The following is a 22,792-nucleotide window of genomic DNA, read 5'->3' as shown; positions in this document are numbered from 1 at the left end:
AGTGGGATAAAGGGGGTCTAAAAGCCCCGTATCTGACTGGGGAAAGATTTTCTTCACGTAGGCACTGTGGGGCAAAAAAAAGCAGTGTGACTGACTATTCTGTGAGTCTTTCTTTTGGCCTCCGTCGGTCAGTTGACCATGGATGACGTATCCTAGTTCTCGTCTTGGTTCGTGTCGAATTGTCTGGGACAGGGTCGGGGACAGCGTCGTTGGTGGCTGAAAAGGCCAATCCGGGACAGGCATTCTTTGCCGCAGAAGTCGCAGCTATAGGTGGTTCCCTGGCTGTTGTTGTTGCGTAACTTCCTGCGGGCTCGCTTTTCTTCTGATGCACGCATCATGTTCGTTTCGCCTGACTTGAGCTGTGTGGTCAGGGTGCCCCTCCACTTTGGGCGGTCTGCTGCGAGGTCTTCCCAGGACTGCGTGTTTATGTCGATGGCTTTCATGTCCCTCTTCACGACATCTTTAAATCGCAGGTTCGGGCGCCCTGTGGTTCTCTTCCCAGATGCCAGTTCCCCGTAGAGGATGTCCTTTGGGATCCTCCCGTCCTCCATGCGGCGTACATGGCCAAGCCAACGCAGGCGACGTTGTCGGAGCATGGTGTACATGCTGGGGAGGCCGGCTCGAGTCAGAACTTCGAGGTTGGAGACTTTGTCTTGCCAGGTAATACCCAGGATGCGGCGCAGACCTCGTAGATGGAAGGCGTTCAGTCTCCGCTCTTGTCTCGCGTATGTGGTCCATGTCTCACTCCCGTACAGCATGGTGCTGATGACGCAGGCGTTGTACACTGCCATCTTTGTTGCGGTTGTCAGCCTGGGGTTGGTCCACACTCTGGTTGTCAGGCGGGCTAAAGTAGAGGCTGCCTTCCCGATCCTCTTGTCGAGCTCAGCATCAAGGGAGAGATTATCGGTGATGGTGGAGCCCAAGTACGTGAACTGGTGGACGACGTCAAGCTGGTAGTCATCTACTGTGATGGCTGGTGGAGTGACAGTGTCCTGGCTTAGGACGTTTGTTTTTTTCAAACTGATAGTCAGCCCAAAGTCTTTGCAGGCCATGGAAAAACGGCTCATCAGCGACTGTAGTTCTTCCTGGGTATGTGTGACGACTGCTGCGTCGTCAGCAAATATCATGTCCCTGATCAGCGTCTCACGTATCTTCGTCTTGGCTTTGAGGCGAGAGAGATTGAATAGCTTGCCGTCCGATCTGGTGCGGAGGTAGATTCCTTCCATTGCTGAGCCGAAGGCATGCTTGAGAAGCAGGGCAAAGAAGATCCCAAACAATGTGGGGGCAAGAACGCAGCCTTGCTTGACGCCGCTGCTGATGCTGAAAGGCTCGGAGCAACTGCCGTTAAACTGCACTGTTCCCTTCATGTCTGTGTGGAAGGATTCAATCAAACGCTGCAGTTTTGGTGGGCAGCCAATCTTGTGAAGGATTTTGAAGAGTTCGTCTCTGCTGACCAGGTCAAAGGCTTTGGTGAGATCAATGAAGGAGACGTACAGGGGCATCTGCTGTTCTCTACACTTCTCCTGGAGTTGTCGTAGGGAGAAAATCATGTCTACGGTTGACCGTTCTGCATGGAAACCACACTGTGACTCCGGGTAGACACGTTCAGCCAGCTTCTGCAGTCGGGTCAAGATGACCTTAGCAAATACTTTGCCTACGATGCTAAGAAGGGAGATGCCTCTGTAGTTGTTGCAATCACTTCTCTCGCCCTTATTCTTGTAGAGGGTGACGATCTTAGCATCCCGCATATCCTGCGGTACGGCTCCTTCTTTCCAGCACTGACAGAGCACTTTGTGAAGAGGGTGCAGTAGGGAACACTTGCACTGTTTCAGCAGGTCTGGAGGAATCCCGTCGCTGCCGGGGGCTTTTCTTGAGGCCAGTTTATCAACAGCCTTGCTGAGCTCTTCTACTGTTGGCTCTGCATCAAGTTCTTCCATTGTTGGCAGGCATTCAATGGCATCTAATGCTGCGGAGGTCACCGTATTCCGTCTGGAGTAGAGGTCGGAGTAGTGTTCCACCCATCTCCCCAACTGTTGTTGCTTGTCGGAGATTATTTCTCCAGTAGATGACTTGAGGGGTGCTGTTTTGCTCTGGGTAGGGCCCAGCGCTTTCTTGATGCCGTCGTACATGCCTCTTGTGTTCCCTGATATGGCTGCTTTCTGGATGTCGTTGCTGAGCTGCTGCCAATATTCGTTCGCACAGTGTCTGGCAACCTGTTGAGCCTTGCTCCTAGTAGCCCTGAGAATTTGTAGGTTCCTCTGGCTTGGTGACCGCTTGTATTCTGCCAGGGCGGCGCGCTTGGCTTCTATGACTGGAATCATCACAGAGGACTTTGCTTCAAACCAGTCGTGCGTCTTTGTGGTCCTCTTTCCAAAGGTTGCCAGGGCAGTGCGGTGCATTATGTTCCGCAGTGTTTCCCACTTTTCCATGGCAGAGTCTCCTGTCTGTGTGGCGTCAAGTTCCTTCTCAAGCGCTTCTGCGAATTTCTGCGTCAGGTCAGGCTGCGACATCTTGCTGACGACGATGCGAGGATTTCCTTGTTTCCTTGAACGATGAAACCTCTTTGGGTTCAGCCTGATCTTGCAGCACACTAAGGAGTGGTCTGTGTCGCAGTCAGCGCTATGATAAGAGCGTACGTGCAGGACGCAATTGATAGCTGAGCGGCGAACTAGTATAAGGTCCAACTGGTGCCAGTGTTTCGAGCGCGGATGTCGCCAGGAGACCTTATGCTGGGGCTTGGTCTGAAAGTATGAGTTGGCGATGCACAGGTTGTAGAAAGCGCAGAGCTCGAGCAGGCGTTGGCCGTTCTCGTTCATTTTGCCGACGCCAAATTTTCCGAGGCACGAAGGCCATGAGTCATTGTCCGCACCTACTCTGGCATTGAAGTCACCCAGAAGGATGAGTTGTTCCTTGTCGAGGATGCTGTTGATGACAGATGTTAGGCTCTCATAGAACCGGTCTTTAGTTTCCAATGTTGCGTTCAGAGTTGGGGCGTATACGCTGACGAGGGTGATAGGGCCTGTGGTGGTGTTGAGACGAAGGGTGAGGAGTCATTCTGAGCCATTACTGCCTGGTTCTACCATACTCAGTAGGCTATTTTTCACCGCGAAAGCTACGCCATGCTGTCTGGGCTCGTCTGGGGCCTTTCCCTGCCAGTAGAAGGTGTAGTCTTTTTCTTTCAGAATGCCTGAGTCTGCCAGTCGTGTTTCCTGTAGGGCGGTGATGTCTACGTTCAGCCTCAGAAGTTCGTTGTTGATGACTGCTGTCTTTCGTAGGTCGTCAATGTCCCGTACGTCTTCGGAGAGGCCCGTCAACATTGTACGGACATTCCAACATCCCAGTTTAAGAGGTGGTCTCTTTCTCAGTGTTTTGTTGCCTGGTGCGATGGTTGCAGCCTGCCGTTCGGAATATTCCTAATCCCCATGCACCCAGTGAGGAAAGCAGACTGTGGTGGGGCAGTACCTGACTGTCTGAGGGCTGCCCAGCTTGAGGCGGGCGGTAACTGCCCAGTGAGACCCGAAGATCCCTCCCACCGTCGGGAACAACCCCTGGCGCCATGCTCTACGCCAATTGAGCTGTGGCTTATAACCGGTAAACTGTTGCTCCCCGTGTTGTTTCCGCGCTAGTAGCACTAGCGAGGCTGGAGTGTCCTCTCCAGGGTTGCGAGATATGTTGGTAGTCGGATACTAGCCAGGGCGATGTAATATGGAGGAACAGGCTATTGCCCACGTAGCGGGTCCCCCCTCTCCACGTCGTCGATGGATCCAAAGGAACAGCAGGGCTGCTACAGTTTGGCAGCGGCGCCGTCGCAGGAGTTGCCAGAGCGAGGCTGCAAGCAGCGTCGAACTGTCTTAGGGACTCCGACTCCGGATTTTTCCTCGAGGTTTACTCCTGAAGCCTTTTCCATGGAAGAATATAGCCGCAAGGCAGCGGAGGTTTAAAATCAGGGTTTTCCTTCCCCTAGATGAACTGCCTTCCTAGGCTGACGAGTATTCCCTCCCAAACCATAGGAAAGGAGTTGTGTGCTAGAGGTGGAGCCACAGCACTGTAGATATTCCAGGCAGTGCTGTGGTACATAGAATAGCCTAGGGATGCTGTTAGTGGCATCTCTAGCCCCTGGAACAGCCCAGGATTGTGAGGGCTCAAAGGAAACTTAAAGCCACATTAGCTCCCCACCTCTAGGTTGTGAATTCTTTTTCTGGGCCTCTTAGAAGCTCAACACATATTTTCACCTTATGAATCTATGAAAAATGGTAATTAAAGCAATGCTTATAGATAAGAGCATTTTAGAGATAAGATGTAGAGGGAGAAGAGAAGGAGGCCGGGAGTTGGTGGAATCCACAGAGTGAAGGGAGGATAATAGCGTACCAAACAAGGCACTAAGGGACTGATCAGAACTAAAAGGAAGCTCATGAGAATCACAAAAGCCAATGAAGAAGGTTTCAAGTATTAGAGAGTGGTCAACAAATATGCAAAGATGTAAAGATGGATAAGGATATAAATACAAGTACTGAGCTTTGGCCAGAAAGAGGTCACTAGAGACTTGGGAAATAGCAGTTTCAGTAGACATAGAGTAAAAGCCAGACTAGCGAGGTTCAAGGATACAACCACCAGGAAGGAACTCAAGACAACAGGTGAAGTTGGGACTGCCAGGGAGGTTGGAGATGGAGAAGAAGAGAGAAAGGGTAGCATTTTAAGAGTAAAATGTGGTGTTTGTAAGAAACTGGGGCATGATATATGATTTATTATTAGCAGTTTTGTTGTAGGTGTGTTGGTTCCAGGATATTGGACAGACGTGATGGGTGAAGTAATGTATTTCATTAGATCAACCTCTATTGGGGAACAAGATAAATGTTTGAGCTACAGAGATATCTTCTGAGTCTGGAAAAGGTGCTTTGGTGAAACATGTGACAAATACCTGTTAAATATGTAGGCATATTGTTTCATATATCTATCTATATATATATATATATATATATATAAAATATACAAACCTGTTAAAAGAATAAAAATTTCTCACCATATCAGTGTAAGTATGCACATGACTATTAATTTATTAAATAAGTTGTGCAAATTCAGTTTGCTGCATGCTAGTGCTTTATGTGACCACAGGAAAGAGCAGACTTGCTAAGGTAAAAGCTTACTGTTTATCCACAACATACCTGTATGTATCATTTTATGTAGGCCTCCCTCATTCATTATGTAAGGAAGGTATGTTTAGTATTCCTGGGAGAATACATGTGCTGTGTTTTCCCCGGAAGTCATTAACTTCAATAGGCTTGGATGGTTCTGCTTGGAAAGACATTTATAACTTTAGTTAACTTTAGTTAGATATCAGATTTCAACTGCAATACAAACATAAATATGGTTCAATTAATTTTACTTTGCCAGCAGCAGCATGGAAAAATGTATTATGCAATTTTCTCTTAGGTAGGTTAAAAAAAGATTGTAATATTTGTATTTGAAATGTGCTAGCTTTTCTCAAACTCTGTTTTTTCTGCCAGTCAAGATTATTTAACTGTTTGTGCAGCACCTAGATTAAAAAATTAGTAATTCCTTTTGCAGGACAAGATTAGCTTTTGACTTCTCAAGAATAAAAAAATATTAATAAAAGTACAGTCCTAGCAGATTTTCATTGGATCCAAAATAATATTAGATTTTATTCTCCCATCTCCTGGAATGAAGTTTGTGATGGTTTAATTCATTCAAATTGCGTTAATTTCACTGGCTAATGTTTGCAGCTTTTAGGTTTTTCTGAGAGGTAAATATGAAATAGTCACACAACCCTTCTCTCTTGCAAAAAAAAAAGTTTGTATTTTCATTTTGAAAGTGAAAAAATTATTCAAATTATTTGCACTATTTGCATACTAAAGTCTATAAAGTTATTGGTCTGTACCTGTTCTATGTCGTAAAATCTGTTTTAGCGACGATATATTTACAATCCTCTCACAGGGGTTCTAGCCCCTATAACTTAAGTTCTGTGCTCCCATTTGACTCATTTAGGAGGTCATGGCTGCACATAGGTCTATAAAGCATTAGATAGCATTTGAGTGAGGGAGGACAAGTTGTAAGACGGAACTGGCTGAGAATGAACCAGAGAGAGGCAGGACTGTCAAAGAACTGTGAGTGGAGGCAGTGAAAGCCTGAGATGCATTGGGTGAGCAGAGAAATCATTGGTTTAAGTTTGGAAATAAAATTGCATAGGGTTGTGGCCAAGGGAGTTAGTTCTTGGCAAGCTTGGGAATAAGCCCTGTCTTGCGAGACATAGTGGAGAATGTGGGCACATCAATACAGTTCTGGTACAAGAACAGAGTGAGGAGTCAAATTGTAAAATTGAATCTCCAAAAACTGACTGATCCCACCTACTTTGAGTAATTAAAAAAGATGAAGGTGGATGACCTGCCTCCTGGTGATTGCATAGTGTCATGGGATGCTTGGTTGTATGCGTGTGTTCCCTTTGTGTGCTGTCCCAGCTCTCCCTAGACAGGTGGAGCAGAAGACATCAGTCAAACTGATCAATACATCCAGACTTGGTTCATAGCAAATGCACCTGGACAGATTTATTGTTGATGAAGCACAGTAATAGCACCTGGCAGACTCCACAATGATATTAAGACATTTATTTCCAAGACAATGGATGCAGCTCAGTGAATGGTGAGACTTTCCATTCCCCCCTTATGCTGGCCAAAGGCACTCTCTCTGACTTCATTTGATACATCAATACAAGTTACATATTGCCCCTCAGACATAGTTTATTACTAGCCCACATCATGGGTTGTTACCTCCCATTACCTTGTGCGTGTTGGTTCAATCAGAACATCTTTATTTATCATACTATCATGCTGACTTCATCTTTAGAAGGAGTCGTCAAATTCTCGTTACCTACATGTTAGTGTTAGTAGTGAGGTGTTCTGGTACTAGCCTTCTGGAATGTGTGTGTTGGTGTGTTCTTGTGCCTGGAACTGCTGTGAGAGCAACATTAAATCTTGTTCTTGCCAGATTCTGTGACCAGGACCTGCCTCTTGCTCAGAACTTGACTTTGCTTTATAGCAGCAAAGGTTTGATTGCTATTTTAGCCCAGGCCTTAATTCTCAGACCAGCCTCTAACACAAGGCTTTATGTCTCAGGCTCTCTTTGTACTACACATAGCAGCAGTAGGCAGATGTGTTACAGTGGCAGCAGAAATGGCACCAACAGACCCAGGTGGTATTTGTGCAATTGATGGAGATCTGCAGAAGCCACATGAGGCACAATTCACCACTTATCTATGGTGGCAAGAGGCCACTTCCGGCAACAGAAGTTGCTGCAGAACTGGTTGAGCCAAGAGTCTTGGGGGTATGGATGGTGCTGGAGAGGGAGTCTGGTCCCAAACATGGCAAAGCTAGGACAAGATGAAAACTTAGATGTCTTAAAGAGAGAGGATGGTGAGTGTAGCAGGTTTCGCTAGCCAACCTTTGCTAAGATGCTCCCTAGCCAACCTTTTGCAGCTTAGTGTTAAATTGCTCTTTGATGCCTCCCTGAGCTGTATAGCTCTGTACTGAGCTCTTCTGATAGCCCTTTTTTCTGAGTGTTAAGCTCAGAAGATAGATGCTCCACCTTTGCCCTTCACCCCATCAGCAACTTTTCCAATTTTATTGCAGATATTATGCAGGATATAGCAGACATGTTTTTCTCATCGAACAGTCCTATATTCCTAAAGATGCAAGTATCATGCACCTTCCTTGACCAGCCAACACTGATGTCTGTGAGGTATATTCAGTAATTCAGCACTTGCAAAACTATGTAAAAATAGTCCTCCTGCTGATGCAATCTGTGGCCATGTGATCTGGTGTCAAAGGAGGTATGAATGCCATCTACCATTCCACCACAGTTCAGGAACACCATTGCTGCAAATCCATTCATTATGCTTGTACATTGCCAAGAATCACAACTCTGACTAGCAGGCAGTAATTAATGACCCTGCACACTTGCATGGCCATGGTCATCATGGAGTGGATTTTCCACCTCCAAAGTATCCCACTGACTGGTAGTAATCTGGCATTGCAAGTGTGATAGTTACTTGCTTCTACATTGTCAATGCAGCTCTCAATTTGGTGTCCCTGTGACGGAGGGTGAGGACAAGCTCGGCTCACAAATCCAAGAATGTGGTCTTGTGAATCCGGAAGTTTTGCAGCCAATGCTTATCATCCCAAACCTGCATTAAATTGCACACCTAACAGTAAATGCTCATTTCTCAGGTCCAGAGATCGCATCCCACCATTTGCAGCTATTCTGTGAACACCACCAATAATCTTGAATTGGGTCTCTGTGTCCCAGAGCAATTTGCCCTCCAAAGAATCTTGTCCCTGCGCCTCCTGTTATGGCTCTGCAAATACCTTGTAAATCTCATAACAATAGATAAAAGCATGCGTCTATCAGAAATGAAGATCAGCAACAATTCCTGCATGTAATTGTGAGATTTTTCAAAATAGGTATGAAAATTATGGGATAGAAGTGTGTCAAGGCTATTCCCCACTCTGGCACGATGAATACAGAAGTGGGGGGGGGGGGCTGCAAAAGCAATCCAAAACCTGATCTCTACAGGATTTTGAGGAATCCGCTGCCACCATCAAGTGCTTTTGAACCACAAAAAGGGGTGGACACTTGAAACCAACCCCAGGGTACCCCAAGCTCTTTTCTCCAAAGAGCTTGAAAATAAAATAAAAATTACAAGCTGCAGTCTGTGATTGCTGCCCCTCATCAGAGACATACAGATTTCACAGACAGATTTTCCAGGACACAGAAATGAACCGATACCAGGTAACTAACAAAAGAAAGAACTTATATTATTAATACCCGAGTTACAAGCATGGTTGGAATGGCTAGATGGTAAGAGCCACCAATTAATATATTCATGGAAGATTCCCCCATGGGCCAAAACTTAGTTGCAAAAGAGAGGAAAAACCATTTCTAACAACACAGACATCAGATTCAAATTCCCAAACCAGAAAACAATAAAACCTGACAGATTTATCTAGACTGTACCCTACTTACACATTATGAAGAGTCTTTTTCTTGGAGAGAGACATGTTTTCTGTCTTCCTCAGTATCTAGAGAGCAAACTGGCCCAGAGACAAAGGAGGGAAAAGTTAAAAATCCTCTGTTCCAGTTTGAAATCCCTACCTGCATCACTATAGGCTGAGCAGATACCTGGCTAGGTACAGGGGACATAGTTAACCCCTTAGTCCTCAGGCTGCTGGCCATCCTTCATGGCCATGACAAGGTGGCATTATGGTATGGAGAATGTAGCATGAGGGACTTTGACCTTATGGTTTCAGTCATCTCATGCAACTCATTTCTGCCCCATCATGCAGGGCCAAAAGTTCCCATAATACAGTGTGTTGGATGGTGTTCAGTTGCACACTAGTGTACTTATTCATGATGTACTACCCTGTGTATTCACAGAAGCATTCCTGGTAAGTGGATGGCAATATCGGTGCAAGGAGCCACGTATGCATACAAATAAGTGATATACTAACTGCAGCAGATTAATGCTGAAATAAGTTTGCATTAGCAAACGTTTGTAGCATTGCCTTTACTGCTATATCAGGATGATTTTTCCAAATACATTACCTAATTAACCCCCCTGAAAGGTGGTAGCTAGTTCTATGGAAGAATTCTTCCATTGACCTAGCACTATCTACACTGGTGGTTACATCAGCTAAAGATATCTGAGGTATGGATTTTTCATACTCCCACAATGGCTGGATATCAGAGGGAGGAAGGACCTCACACAAAGAGGGAATGAGCAGTGATGCCTAGTTCCTAGGAGGTTGAGGACATCCTATTTTTCAGCTGGGATCTGCGGTCCTCCTCTGGAAACATGAGAAACACTCACACTGCCTGTTTCAGGATTGTCATTCATCTCGCTGGGGTAAATGACTAGTGGTAGTCCCAACTGCTCCTCAGCATTTCTGGTGTCTGGCAACTCAGGCAGTTCTTCTGGTTCTCTGGTACAATAGCAGCCTCCGTTAGCTCCAAGATCCAGTAGCATGGGGAAGATGTCCCCATGGGTGCTCCACTGTTGGTGACAGGATGTCCTGAAACTGCAGAGGGGAGCTTTTTTGAGCAGATGTCAGTGGGCTGTGCATGCATAAAGAGTGCCTCATGCTGCTCTTGCTTTGGCGCCCTGCGCAAGCAGCCCAACCCTTCCCTTCAGTTCCTCTTCTACTGCCCTTGGTCATGGATGGAGCTCTTCATTTTCCACAATGTTTCTTTCTCCTCATGGAGAAAATTATTTAACCTTATCCTTTTTTCTTCAGATTATTGTTTGTTGTTTGTCTCTCCATTCCTTTAAAAAAAAATCTTGTCGACTCCTTACAGAGCCACCAGCAGCCCCAGCACCAGCTTCCTCCAGCAACCGAATACCACCTCCCTTCCTGCTCCAGGTTTACAAGTAGACAAAAGAAGGCAAGAGAAACCGCAAGGTGTCAGTTAACACCTCTGAGACACTCAGACTGCACAATTCTGTGTCCTGTCTTTAAGAAATGTGAGATCCCGGGAGTCGATTCCAGTCTCAGACAAATATTTAGCCTGCATTCGCTGCTTAGAAAAAGCTCATGTTCCCCAAAAATGCGACCATTACTTCAGTCTCACAGCCAGAGCCAGAGAAGATAGGTAGTTCTGGCTCTGAATTATTTTATTTGAGAACTATTCAACTAGCTGAGGTCTTGCAATCCTCTTTACCTCTGGGGCAGGCTCCTAGAAAAAGAGCCGCCTTTCCACTGCCCCACAAATACCTGGTAAAGAGACCGTCCTCCTGAAAATCATTGCCTCCCACCTTGTCTCCCAGGGTGGCCAAAGAGGGCACACTGAGCACCTCTGGCACTGCGGAGCCTAGGTCTCAATCCGGCACCGCTGAAAAGATGGTGCTGAAAAGAGCAGCATCAACACCACAGAGCTCTAACCAGCGTGTCTACTCTGGTGCCGGGAATACTTAGACACGTGGCACCAACAAAAGCAGCACCATCAAGCAAGCAACCCGCACATAAAGGGCTCATATCAAACCTATGTTCCTCAACACCTGAGTCAATGCCGCCCCCCGCAGAGGCCCCAGCATCAGCACATTCCACTCACCATGATGGGAGCTAGGCACAATGTGCTTTGCCAGCACCTGAGATAAGCAGCAGGCAGGGCGCTCTTCCACCTCCCTCCAGGAACGCATCCCTGCTGCCAACCATACACTTCCCTGTGTTTTGTGAGGTCTCCTGTACTTTCTGAGCGTGTTCCATTTCACAGTGACCATCAGAGTAGCGTTTTCTCATAACAGCACTCCTTCCACACTACTTCTAGTAATCTCTACTACTACCATAGTATACCACGGCATCCGCTCTGGTATTCAGAGTGGCCATATCCTCCACACCACTACCCTCCCTGCTGGTCTCCATGGGACCACTGGGGTCCCAGTTGAAGACAGTCCACAGCTCCATCTATTCTGGTGAGGAAACCTCCTCCACCCTTGACATTCCGTTCATGCCAACCACCATGGACTGTGACGAGGAGCAGGGTCAAATCTTGGGTGAAACATAGAAATCCAAGACTGTGGAGATTTTCCAGCCGATAATTCATCATCATCTCCTGAGGAAGCTGTAATACCAGAAGATACTCACCCTACAGATGATTTGAAGCAGTTATAAGACCTTTTCAAAAAAGTAGCTATGAGCCAAGATGTCCAGCTGCAGGAAGTTGAGGAGAAACAACACCATCTCCTGAAGAAAATTCATCCCTCCTCACAGGAAAGGATTGCACTGCCCATTGACGAGGCCATCATAGAAGTCTCAGCTGAGATTTGAAAATACCCACATCCATCCAGCCAATATGTAAGAAGGCTGACAGGAAATACTTGTCCTTCCAAAAGACTATTGATTTCCTTTTCTCATGCCCGCTGCCAAATTCCCTGGTTATGGACACTGCCCATCACCATGCAAGAGCCTCTCAGTCCAGACCAGTATCTAATGACAAGGAATACAAAAAGTTAGACCTGTTCAGAAGAAAGGTATACTCTTACGCCACATTACAGCTAAGAATTGCTAACTACTGCACACTGTTAGCGAACCATGATTTTGATAATTACTCCAAACTTGCTGAGCTCATGGAACATCTCCCAGAATCCAAAAGACCTATACTCAAATCAGTTATTTCTGAAGGGCATACCATTGCCCATACAGCCCTCCTCTCCTCTATAGATGTAGCTGATACAGCACCTAGGGCAACAGCCCCAACAGTGGTAATGAGAAGGGACTTCTGGCTTCTATCAGCTGGAGTTCCCAAGGAACATCAGTCGAGAGTGGAGGACCTTTCATTTGATAAACGTAGGCTTTTTGCAGCCAGTATGGATAAGGTCCTGCATAGCAGCAAGGACTCCTGCACTGTGCTTCAAATACTGGGCATATATGCCTCCATACTGCCAGAAGCGTTATACCCCATACAATAGAAATAGAGACAGCTATTACATCTGTGTGCAATGAAAACCATACGACTATAACCATTCCAGACAACAAACCCAAAGGAAGTGCCCACCTCAGTCCCGTTCCTCTGGTTCCCATGCAACTAAGCAGCAAATTTGAAGATGTCTCCAGCTAAATTGTGCTTGTTTTGTGCCATTGTCTTTCTATTCTTGCCCCTGTATACTTGTGCTATTTGCATTATATTCATCCTTTGTCATTTGACCTAGTTTCCACTTTTTATATGATTTCTTTTTGATTTTTAGATCATGTGAGATCTCCTGATTAAGCCAAAGTGGGCTCTTGCCATACTTTCCATCTTTCCTGCGCAGTGGAATAGTTGCATTTGAGCCCTTGATGTCCCTTTGAAAAACTGACAACTCTCTTCAGTTGTTTTTCCTCTTTGGGCATGTCTAGACTACGTTTTTATTTCAAAAGGAGGTATGCCAATTCGGCGCTAATTTGCATATCTTCCAATTGCATTTTTGCAAGCGAATCTTTTGAAAATGAAAGTAGTCTGGACGCAGGTTTTTTTTCAGGAAAAAAAAAAACCTTCCTCGAAAAACCGCGTAAACCTCTTTTTTAGGAAGAGAGGTTTTTTTCTAAAAAGGGTTTTTTTTTCTGTTATTCTTGATAGCCATCACCTCCACAAGAAGGGTTGGTGAGATAGGAGCTGTCATGGTTGGGCCACCATATACAGTCTTTACCTAACATTTTTACCCAATGTCAACATTGCTTTCCATGTCAATGGCCCCATAGTACTACCAACATTTTTTCCCAAGCCCCAGGGACACAATGCTCTATAGCCTCAACATCCGCAGGGCTCTGGTCTTTTATATAGACAGGACACAGTCATTCCAGAGGTCCCCAGGCCTATTCATAGCCATTGCAACACATTCAAAGGGAACACCAAATTCTCTGCAGCGTATGTCCAAATACATAATATCATATATACTGTGGTGTCATGCCCGCCAAACAAACCATTGACAGTTCCATCGAAGGCACTTTCCACCCATGCCACTGCAACTTCCACGAGCTTCCTAGGCAACATGGCCCTTAAGGACACTTACTGAGCTGCCACTTGGTCATCAGGCCACAAATATCAACATGTATGGCAACAGCAGCAACAGGATGATATCAGGATTCTGATCTATTTTTACTATATAAAGCACAGATAAACATAGTGAGTCTCTCAGCCATAAATCTTATTTATCTGTGTACAGAGACAGTTACGTTTATGTTAAAAGGCTCCAAGGCATCTGGGCTAATGGCTCTAGCTTATGCTGGAAGATGCTATATCCCTACAATCTCCTCTTGAGTCCCTTCCTCATCCATTTCAAACATCACGACAAAACCAGGGAGAGCTAAGATAACTCAGGCAACATCCAAGTAGTCAGTAAGAGGCCAAAGAACCCACAATTTATTTTCTTTTGTGACTTCTGTAGCAAGAGAGCAGGAACAATATATTTAATCCCTGGCTCCACACTACAAGTTGGAGACTGATTTCTTTTGCAGACCTAAGCAACCTGGCCTCTCTGATAAGCCCCCCCTTTCTCCCCAGGCATGTAGAGCTCAGGGGTCTGCATTCAAACCCAGATGTACAAGGCCATTTCTTCGCAGCTAGCCCTGCCCCCGTTCCCATAGTAAGAAAAAGACTGCCTACTGCTGCACACAGGGGAAAATGCAAGCCTTGAAAGCTTAGAGGGACTCCTCTGTCAAGTTCAGAGAATCATATAATTCTTTCCATCTTAGAGTCTGAGGGCTGGGAAGATGAAGAGGAAAAAGGCCAACCAAAACATTCTCCACTGGGAGGCAACAGGCCTCTTTCCCTTCCCCAGAGATCACAAGCAGATGACCATCCTGCTCCTATATATGTATCTTCCCAAGATAAGGCAATAATGTCTAATTTGATGGCTTCCACTCCAGATGTCTATATCACATTCCAGAATCTAAGGAGGATTGCCTCCACATCAGAGATCCTGGGCAAGATAGTTAAAAAAAATGCTACAAATTTATTAACATCATCCATACTTTGGTTCCTGGACATCTTGCTTTACCTATCAGTGATGGATAATCAGATCATGCCAAGCTACCTCTGGTAAATGTCTGCTGCTCAATCTCCAACAAGAGCTTCTCCTCTGTCAGAAACAATTTGCAGATTGATAGTAACCTCATTCACAATGAAGAGTCTCCTCGTTCCATTCTTTAGGGATCCCTAAACGAGTTCATCAAACAATCGAGGCTCTCTCATTCTGAACATTCTAAAATTGAGGCATTATGCACCCTAAAAGACTCTTGTGCAGTGTTAAGATTATTAGGTGCCTAAACCACTGCTTCTACACAGAAGCATTATAGACGACAACCTCAACAGTCTTTCCAATACCTATGAAACTACCTAGAAACTGATAGAAATTTTCTAGACGACAATATTATGCATACACCACCATATCGACTCATTAGCCTTCATCTACATCTACATGGTGGTTTTGTCTGCTTCATCCAGAGCACTGTTAAAATCCCAATATCTCCTCCTTTTGTGAGCCATTTATCTCATTTCTATGGGGTTCTTGAATACCATAACTACTGATGGGTTTAAGAAAAAGTAGAGGTGGGCAAGACAATAAGACTTATTTTGGGTCTAAGACAGCTAAACACATTAATCAGAAAGCTCAACATCAAGATGGCATCCCTAGATTCTCTCATTCCATCTCTAAATCCAAATGATTGCTATGCTACACTTGATCTCTGGGATGTCTGTTTCCATATCACTGTTTTTCTGGCCTACAAGAAATAGCTTCCAAATGAATAGTTGCCATTACTAGCACAGAGTATTACCATTTGGCCCATCCATAGCATGCAGGATTTTCATAAAATGCCTGGTGCTAGTGGCAGCTTCCTCAGAAAGCTGAGAGTCTAAGTATCCTCATTCTTGCACAATTGGCTTATTCTTAGGAAATTGCACCATTAAATAGAAGACTTCATTCAGCAGACTCTGAATCTGTTTAACAGGTAGGCCTGAAAGTAAACAAAGATAAGTCAATACTGACTCCAACATAAAGTAGAATTCACAGGAATGATTCTGGATTCCATGATAGTGATGTTTCTCTTAAGAAAGATTTCAAGCCATTCTGAGGAGCCTATGTACCTCTCCCCAGACTCCATAACTCATCATGCAAAACTTTATGCTTCATGGAAGGATAGTTGTAGGCTTCGTATCAGCCAAGTAGACATCAACTGCACATGCTAGTTTATGTTTCACCACAAGTCTTATCATTAAAGTGAAGGATGGACTCTACAAAAGTTTGCAGAAGATTCCAGTTGCTTATACACACTTGTATCTAATACTGGTGATGAATGTTAACTGAATACGAATGCGGGATTATGGTCTCCTCAAGGTAAAGTTTCATATGAGTATTTTGGAACTGAAAGTAATTCATTAAGTATGCTCAGCTTTCCCTGAGCCATCAAGAGTTCTTGCTATTCAGGTCATGATGAATAGCAATGATTGTGTTGGATATAAATAAAAAGGATGACACAAAATCTACTCCACTGTATCAAGAAGCTGTATGACTTTGGAACCTATGTATTCACCATAAGAGCAACTAAAGGAAGTTCAGTCTATCAGGAATAAAGAGAACATTGGTAGATCACTTTGGCAGACTAATTATAGATGGCCACAAGTGGTCCATAAATGACAGTATGATTCTGTAAACTGTATTCCTCAGGTGGAGTTTCCTAACCATAGATCTCTTTGTTACCAGAGAGAACTGGAAATGTCTTCACTTCTGTTTCAAAAAGGGTCAGAGGCATCAGTTTTGAATGCATTCCTGATCATATGGTCCTTAGGCCCTTTGTTATGCATACCATCTGATTCCAGTAATACCCAGGATTCTCAGAAGGCTCAAGCAGGAATCTGACAAAATGATCATGATAGTTCCTTCCTGTCCCAGGCAATTTTGTTACCTGTATCTCTAAAATATCTCCATTTAAATCTTTGACACACTTATCTAGAAAACCCCACCTAGTATATCAGAATCATGGCCAAGTCTTGCATCTAATCTGTATAGTCATCTTATTTCATTATTAAGAATATTAGCTGACTGATTTAATCAGTAATAATATGTTCATCAGAGGTCATAGCAAAAAGTTATAGCGTTCAGTCACAACAAAAAGTATTTTACCAGAAATATTTATTCTGCAAAATGAGAGAATTTTCGAAATGGGGATGAAGTAGTATTATACAACTCCTCAGTTACCTTGGTTGTAAGACAGGAAAGAGTCAGACTTGCCTGCCTCGTGACCTAAATCAGTATTAAGGATTGTGAGCTGCACAAAAATATTAATGCCACTTAGTGAAGGAGGTGAGAATCAGAATCTATGGTCTCCTAGCTGCCAGTCTAGTGTACCTTTCTATAGGCCAAAGGGTGATGTGTAAGAATTGTTCTCTGCCTCTGTTTTACCTGAAGTGTGGATAGGGCATGACATTTGGCAGGTCTGAAATGAAATTGTTCACTTTCCAGAAAATCAGAATGAAAGTCCATGGCAATTAGAACTGTGCAGAGAAAGGTGATTCAATTTTAAGGAGAATTTAATTATTTTGTCTGATTTGGAATGAAATTCTAATTTTTTAAACTTTCCATCAAAGGGAATGGAGCCCTAGTTCTGAGGCTATCTGAATGGCAGGCACCCCTGGAGCCACAGACCCTGGAAGCCCTGGAATCTCCAACCCTAAGGCAGTCCACATGGCAGGCTCCCTCAGATCCTAGAAACTTGAGTCTCCAACTTTGAGGCAATCTGCTTGTCAAGCTGCTGAGGAACTAAAGTCAGGTGATCTGGCAGAAAAACTGAAACCTGCTTGGCAGATGGGATTCCATTGAATTCCTACCTGTGTTCCACTGGAGTGCCAGTGAAATCAAAACACCTCTGCAAAATGTTTCAGTTTGGACAAAAGGAAAATTATAAGAAAATGTTCCATTGAACTTTAACAGTCAGCTCTAATAGCAATGTTGTATTTGAATTTCCAGTATTACAGGAAAAGGATCAAATAAAACTATTCTCATTTAATTAGGAGAAAAGAAATTTCATGAAAAATTTACATTAGGATTTGTCAAATCCGTTTTTAATAAAATTACATTCAACCTATATGTGGGGTTTAACCTAAATAGATGGCATTTTTTCAAAATATAATGGTTAGTTTCATGACTATCAATAATATTTTAGTCTTTCACACTCAAGACAGTATGTACATCTAATCTTATGTTTCAAATCATTACTTTATCTGTCATCAGCAGCCACAAAAATAGTTCTTCCTTTCTCCATATAACATTATAGTAAAGTGCATTCATTTTTTTCCTGAAGAATTAAGTTCAACTCCTAGGGTAGAGATAGCTGACTAAATGAATTGCTAATCTGAATGATTTCTGCATACAGTAAAAGCTTTGTTATCAGGCATGTTGGACAAATGAGGGTGCCGATTAGTCAAATATTGCAGTTAACTAAGAGTTAAATGGAATAATTGCAGGAATGAGCAAGGACTCCAGCTTGGGGTGTAGGCTCTGGCTTGGGGCCAGGGCTGAGGGGTTTTGGATGCAGGAATAGGCTCCAGACTGGGGAAAGAGGATGAGGCCAGAGTTTGGTGTGTGCGAGGCAGCTCTGGGGCTGAAGCATGGAGTTGGGTGTGGGAATGGTATGGGCTCAGGGCTGGGGTTGTGGGCTTTGGGGTGGGGCCAAGGTTGAGGTGTTATGGATGTCGGAGTTGGCTCCAGGCTCGGGCTGAGAGTTTGGAGTGTGGAGGTGCTGCGGGGTTCAGACTTCAGGAAAGAGTTTAGGTGTGGAAGGAGCTCAGGGAAGCGGATTGGGGTGGCTCCCTGTAAGCACGGACATGTCTCTGCTTCTCCTAAGCAGAGGCATGGGTAAGTGGCTGTGCACGCTCCACCTGCGTGCACCCACAGGTGTTGCTCCTTCAGCTGTGGTTACTAGCCAATTGAAGTTACAGAACCAGCACTCTGAGCCCCCATGGTGCTTCTAGGCAGAGGATCAGCCAGGAACATGTTGCTGCTTCCAAGAAGCCACGTATAGCCAGGTAGGGAGCCTGCCAGCCACGCATCAACCAGACTATAAACCGGACTTTCAATGAAGAGTAGATATGTCGGTTTATAGAGCTTCCTCCAGATAAAAAAGGTTTTAATGTGATATGATAATGGACATGTTAGAAATATTGTAGATAACAGGAGAATAGTGTTAGTTATAATGGGGGAAAGGATATTTTGCCATTTCTTACATAGATGTCTAAGACCATTTTCAATGGGAAAACCCCATAAAACATGGCATGTAATAAATAGTTCTAAGAATTAGGGATGTAAAATCCCATTAATTAGTTAACCGGTCACACATTAAGTTAAGCTGGGCCCACCACAGTTAGGGGCTGCTCTGGCCGGGCTGGAGTGTCCCCTGCGCACAGTCGGGCCTATAGGGCTAGAGCAGCCCCCTACCCACAGTGGGTGGGGGCTTGCTCCACCCACCATTGGTTAATTGTAACCAGTAAGCCTCACCTTTAATAGGTGAGGCCTGCTGGTTAACCATTAACATCCCCATTAGGAATACATCATGTTAGTGGCTTCATTTTGTTCCCTGCTATGTCTATTGTAGGGTTTGAAGGACATAGAGTATGTGCATGCCTGAACTATATGCATTTCCTGACTATATTGAGTTTGTGGAACAGTCTACATGTTGGTTGAAAATGCAGTTTTGGTAGCACATACAAATTGTTTTATTTGAATGAAATTTTCATCTAGTGCCGAACGTTAGTATTGAATTTTCATCATGGAGTTATGAGTTCTCAGACCTGTCTTGGAATCATACTCTACTGGGTTCTTGAAAGTGTTGATGTGTAATGAAGAAAAGGTGAGCAAGAAGCCATGACCACTTTTATGCTGCAGTTTTAGGCATACAACATTCACTTAATTTGTATTCTTGAATTTTTCCACAGAGAAGCTTACAGCATTGTTGCTTCCATAATCAGACCATTCCCTTTGAAATTAGAGCATGGAAACCACAGTCACCTGGAGGAAAATATATGTAGTATACCGACATATGCTGGGGAATTTAGGCCCAGATCCTCAAAGGTATAGACTCCTAACTTATACAGAAATTCGTGGAAATTTAAGAGCCTGTAAATACTTTTGAAGATATGGGCCTATGCGTGTATTCAGATCTAGGTTGGAATGTGTTTATGTAGTCCAATATTATAATAAGTTACAAATATTTTTTTTGTTTGGGACTCGAGATGGATTCCTAATTTTCATTGAGAATCAATATCAATTTTAATTTCCAAAATGCATTGGTATTGGTACCCAAATTATTCTGTCATATATTGGGCATAAAGACAGAGAGGTATCTTCATAAATTGTCATGTGGAATGGTCTTTAAAAAATCTCTTCTTTGCTTATACAAAACTGAGTTTGTTTAATGATATTTGAAGATTAAACCTTAGGCATTTTTCAGATTTCTTTTTATCATTATATGCCAAATATGACAGTGCTGATATTCTCTTTCAGGAGACACTGATAGACTGGTGTGATGAAAAGGAACTTAACTTGATTTTGACAACTGGAGGAACAGGGTTTGCACCACGAGATGTTACTCCAGAGGTGAGAGATCCTGGATTAAGAACAGCCTGCCCTTTAGCAGATAAACTTACTGACTTTTAGAAATGTATTTCATTGATTTGATTCTACACTTTCTCTAGACAGATTGGGTGATACACAGCAAAGGACCTCTAGCTGATAGGTCGCGACAGCTCTAGGGGCCAGGGCTGGGGTACATCACTCCTACCACAGCTGTTGGGAGATGCATGTCCTGCCCTGCCTCTTAGAGTCTTTGGGCGGGGACTCTAAGAGGTGGGGTGTTGGTACTGGGAGGGTTCTGGGGATGAAGCTAATACTGGGGGACACTGGGGCATCTAGGGTGGAGAGCTGGCCCTGAAGGACTCTGGGGGCAGGGCTAGTAGTTGGGGTGGGGTGGGGGCAGGGCTGACACTGGGGGCCTCTGGGGACAGGACTAACATTGGAGACTGGGGGCTGGCACCAGGGTGTTGAGTGTAGTGGGCCTTTGGAAACAGGAAGCTGGCACTGGGGAGTCTGGTGAGGGGGGGTGTTTTAAGGGATGGGGACTGGCACTGAGATGTTTGGGATGGGGAGCTGGCAATGGGGAGCTCTGAGGGTGGGAGGCTGGCACTGGGGGGTGGGATGGGTTCAGGGGACTCTGGGATCAGTGGCTGGTGCTGGGGGGTAGTGAAGGGGTGGAGGGCTCTAGGGGTTAGGGCTGGCACTGGGGTCTCTGGTGGCTGGGGATTTTGACGGAAGGGCAGAAGTTTATTTGCATATTTGTTTTCATAATGAATATGCAAATAGGATGGTACCAGTCTGCCAAAAGTTTGTGACTGGGTTTGCTGGTCCCCAGTATAAAAAAGTTTGGGAACCGCTCGTTTAGAGGGAAGAGAAGCCTCTGCAAGGCTATAACTGCCCTTCCTATGCTGGTGGCCAGAACTTTAACGGGGTGTGTGCTCTGTGTTAGTGAGAAGGCAGAGGTAAAGGGCTGGCACAGTTTCCTTCTCTCCTGAAGCATGTGGGAACCATACTGTGACACTCATGGATCATAACATGGTTTCTCTGCTACTTCCAGGAGAGTACAGCAACATATGGCTCTTGGTTTGGGCTTATGGTAAACCCATAATCTAGTCCAGTGTTTTGAACCATATGGTATAATTATCTGACAGATATGGTCATTAAAATAGAATTAAGATTAGGAGTGTATTTCATTAATTTAAAGGGAAAACATTATAGAGACATTGTAATTGACTCAAGACTAAGCATTACATCAAGGAAATTCAGAGTTAAAATAGTGATAGAGGTCATGGAAAGACACAGAATCCATGACTTCCACAACAGACACACAGCCTTATTTATCAGTACTGGTAGACAGTTTTCAATTGAAATTAATAGATTTTTATCCATGCTTATTTTGGGGAGGAAAGGGTAGTTTGAGATACAATATACATACATTTTGATATAGTATCAAAAATCCAAATACGATATGTATATCATGCTCCCTTTGTTCACCAATGTTGTGGTTCTTTAAAAAAGTTGTAATATAATTTTTTTTATGGGGAACTGATATTGACCCCTAAATTTTGGTTACCTAATACTTTTCATGCAAAAGAATTCTTGTCAGTACTTTTTGCTCCATTCTGCAGCATATCTTTGCTATTCTGCAGGATTTCTTCAGGTTAAAGAAGTGCCTTTTCTTTGTCCTGTGAAATTCCAGTCAGATTTTGCTGAATTGGAAAGCCTAAAAATCACAGCTTCCTTTCTCTTGTGTACCTCAGGAGAATCTGGCAGCATGCCAGAATCTTCGAACATCTAAAAAAACTTAATCTACTGCCAAAGCAGCAGTAGACACTGCACTGGGAACACCTGTGAGCTACAAAGCAGCTGTAGCAGGATGTAGGATTTGGGGAGGGAATTTCTGCCTTGGTTCCAGTTAATAAAATGACCAGAGAGTGGCAGAATTCTAAGGAAGAGGGAAAGGTCTGAGGATAATATGACTATTCAGAGGTAAAACTCTTGAAAAACTCCAGTTATTTGTAGATAAGCTTTCTTCAAATGAGCTCACTTATTCTTGCTGCTGGGAGATAAGCACGCAATCCAATCCTCAGGAAGGCAAGCTAAAAACTTGCAGTTAAACAACCATTGTAAAATTGCCCTACTAATCTGAATATCTGACTGAGAGGCCAGTTTGAGAGGTTAATGCTGTATAGCTGTGCATTTGATGTATTGATGTGATTTTATCTCTATATACAGCATCAGTGGGAAAGATAATTATGGTGTCCATATCATTAAAAGGATTTTGAAAAAAAGGAAAGGGTGTAGAAGAGAGCCACAAAAACTACCTGGCCCCTCTGGTTCTGCGCATTGTGCAAGGTGGGGGCGTTGGCTAGCTTCTCCAAGACTGAAAACAACATCTTGTAAAGAGAGATGTAAAGAGCTCAGTCTGTTTAGTTTAGCCAAAAGAAGTAGGTTGAAGATTAGAGGTTGATATGGTCCTGTATCTTTTCTCTTTGGCTCTGTGAGAGAGCTGGTAATGTCTGCGCAGAGTGTGAAGATGAACCTGTTAATATGAGGAGGTTGAAAGATACAGAATGCCAGCTTCTATTTATATACCAGGTTCTTATTTTATTTTTGCCCCCTTGATAAATGGTTTTGTTTGCTTTACCACAACTTTTCCTGGTACTTTAAAATAGCATGCTAATA

At 44.0% G+C, this 22,792-nt stretch overlaps 1 protein-coding gene across 18 annotated transcripts in view; it reads left to right on the top strand.

Annotated features, from left to right (window-relative positions):
• GPHN (gephyrin) overlaps positions 1-22,792 on the top strand; it is a 535,888-nt gene that overhangs the window by 210,054 nt on the left and 303,042 nt on the right. For 15 of the 18 annotated variants that reach the window (XM_075927413.1, XM_075927409.1, XM_075927416.1 and 12 more), the window contains one exon: positions 20,039-20,131. The exons of the other annotated variants lie outside the window; for them this stretch is intronic. In XM_075927413.1, coding sequence (XP_075783528.1) covers positions 20,039-20,131 — 93 coding nt within the window. The remainder of the gene's footprint in view (positions 1-20,038; positions 20,132-22,792) is intronic. 18 annotated transcript variants of the gene reach the window in all.

This window comes from Pelodiscus sinensis, chromosome 4 (genome assembly GCF_049634645.1).
Source record: "Pelodiscus sinensis isolate JC-2024 chromosome 4, ASM4963464v1, whole genome shotgun sequence".
Taxonomy (NCBI): domain Eukaryota; kingdom Metazoa; phylum Chordata; order Testudines; family Trionychidae; genus Pelodiscus; species Pelodiscus sinensis.
This window is presented reverse-complemented; position numbering and strand designations above follow the sequence as displayed.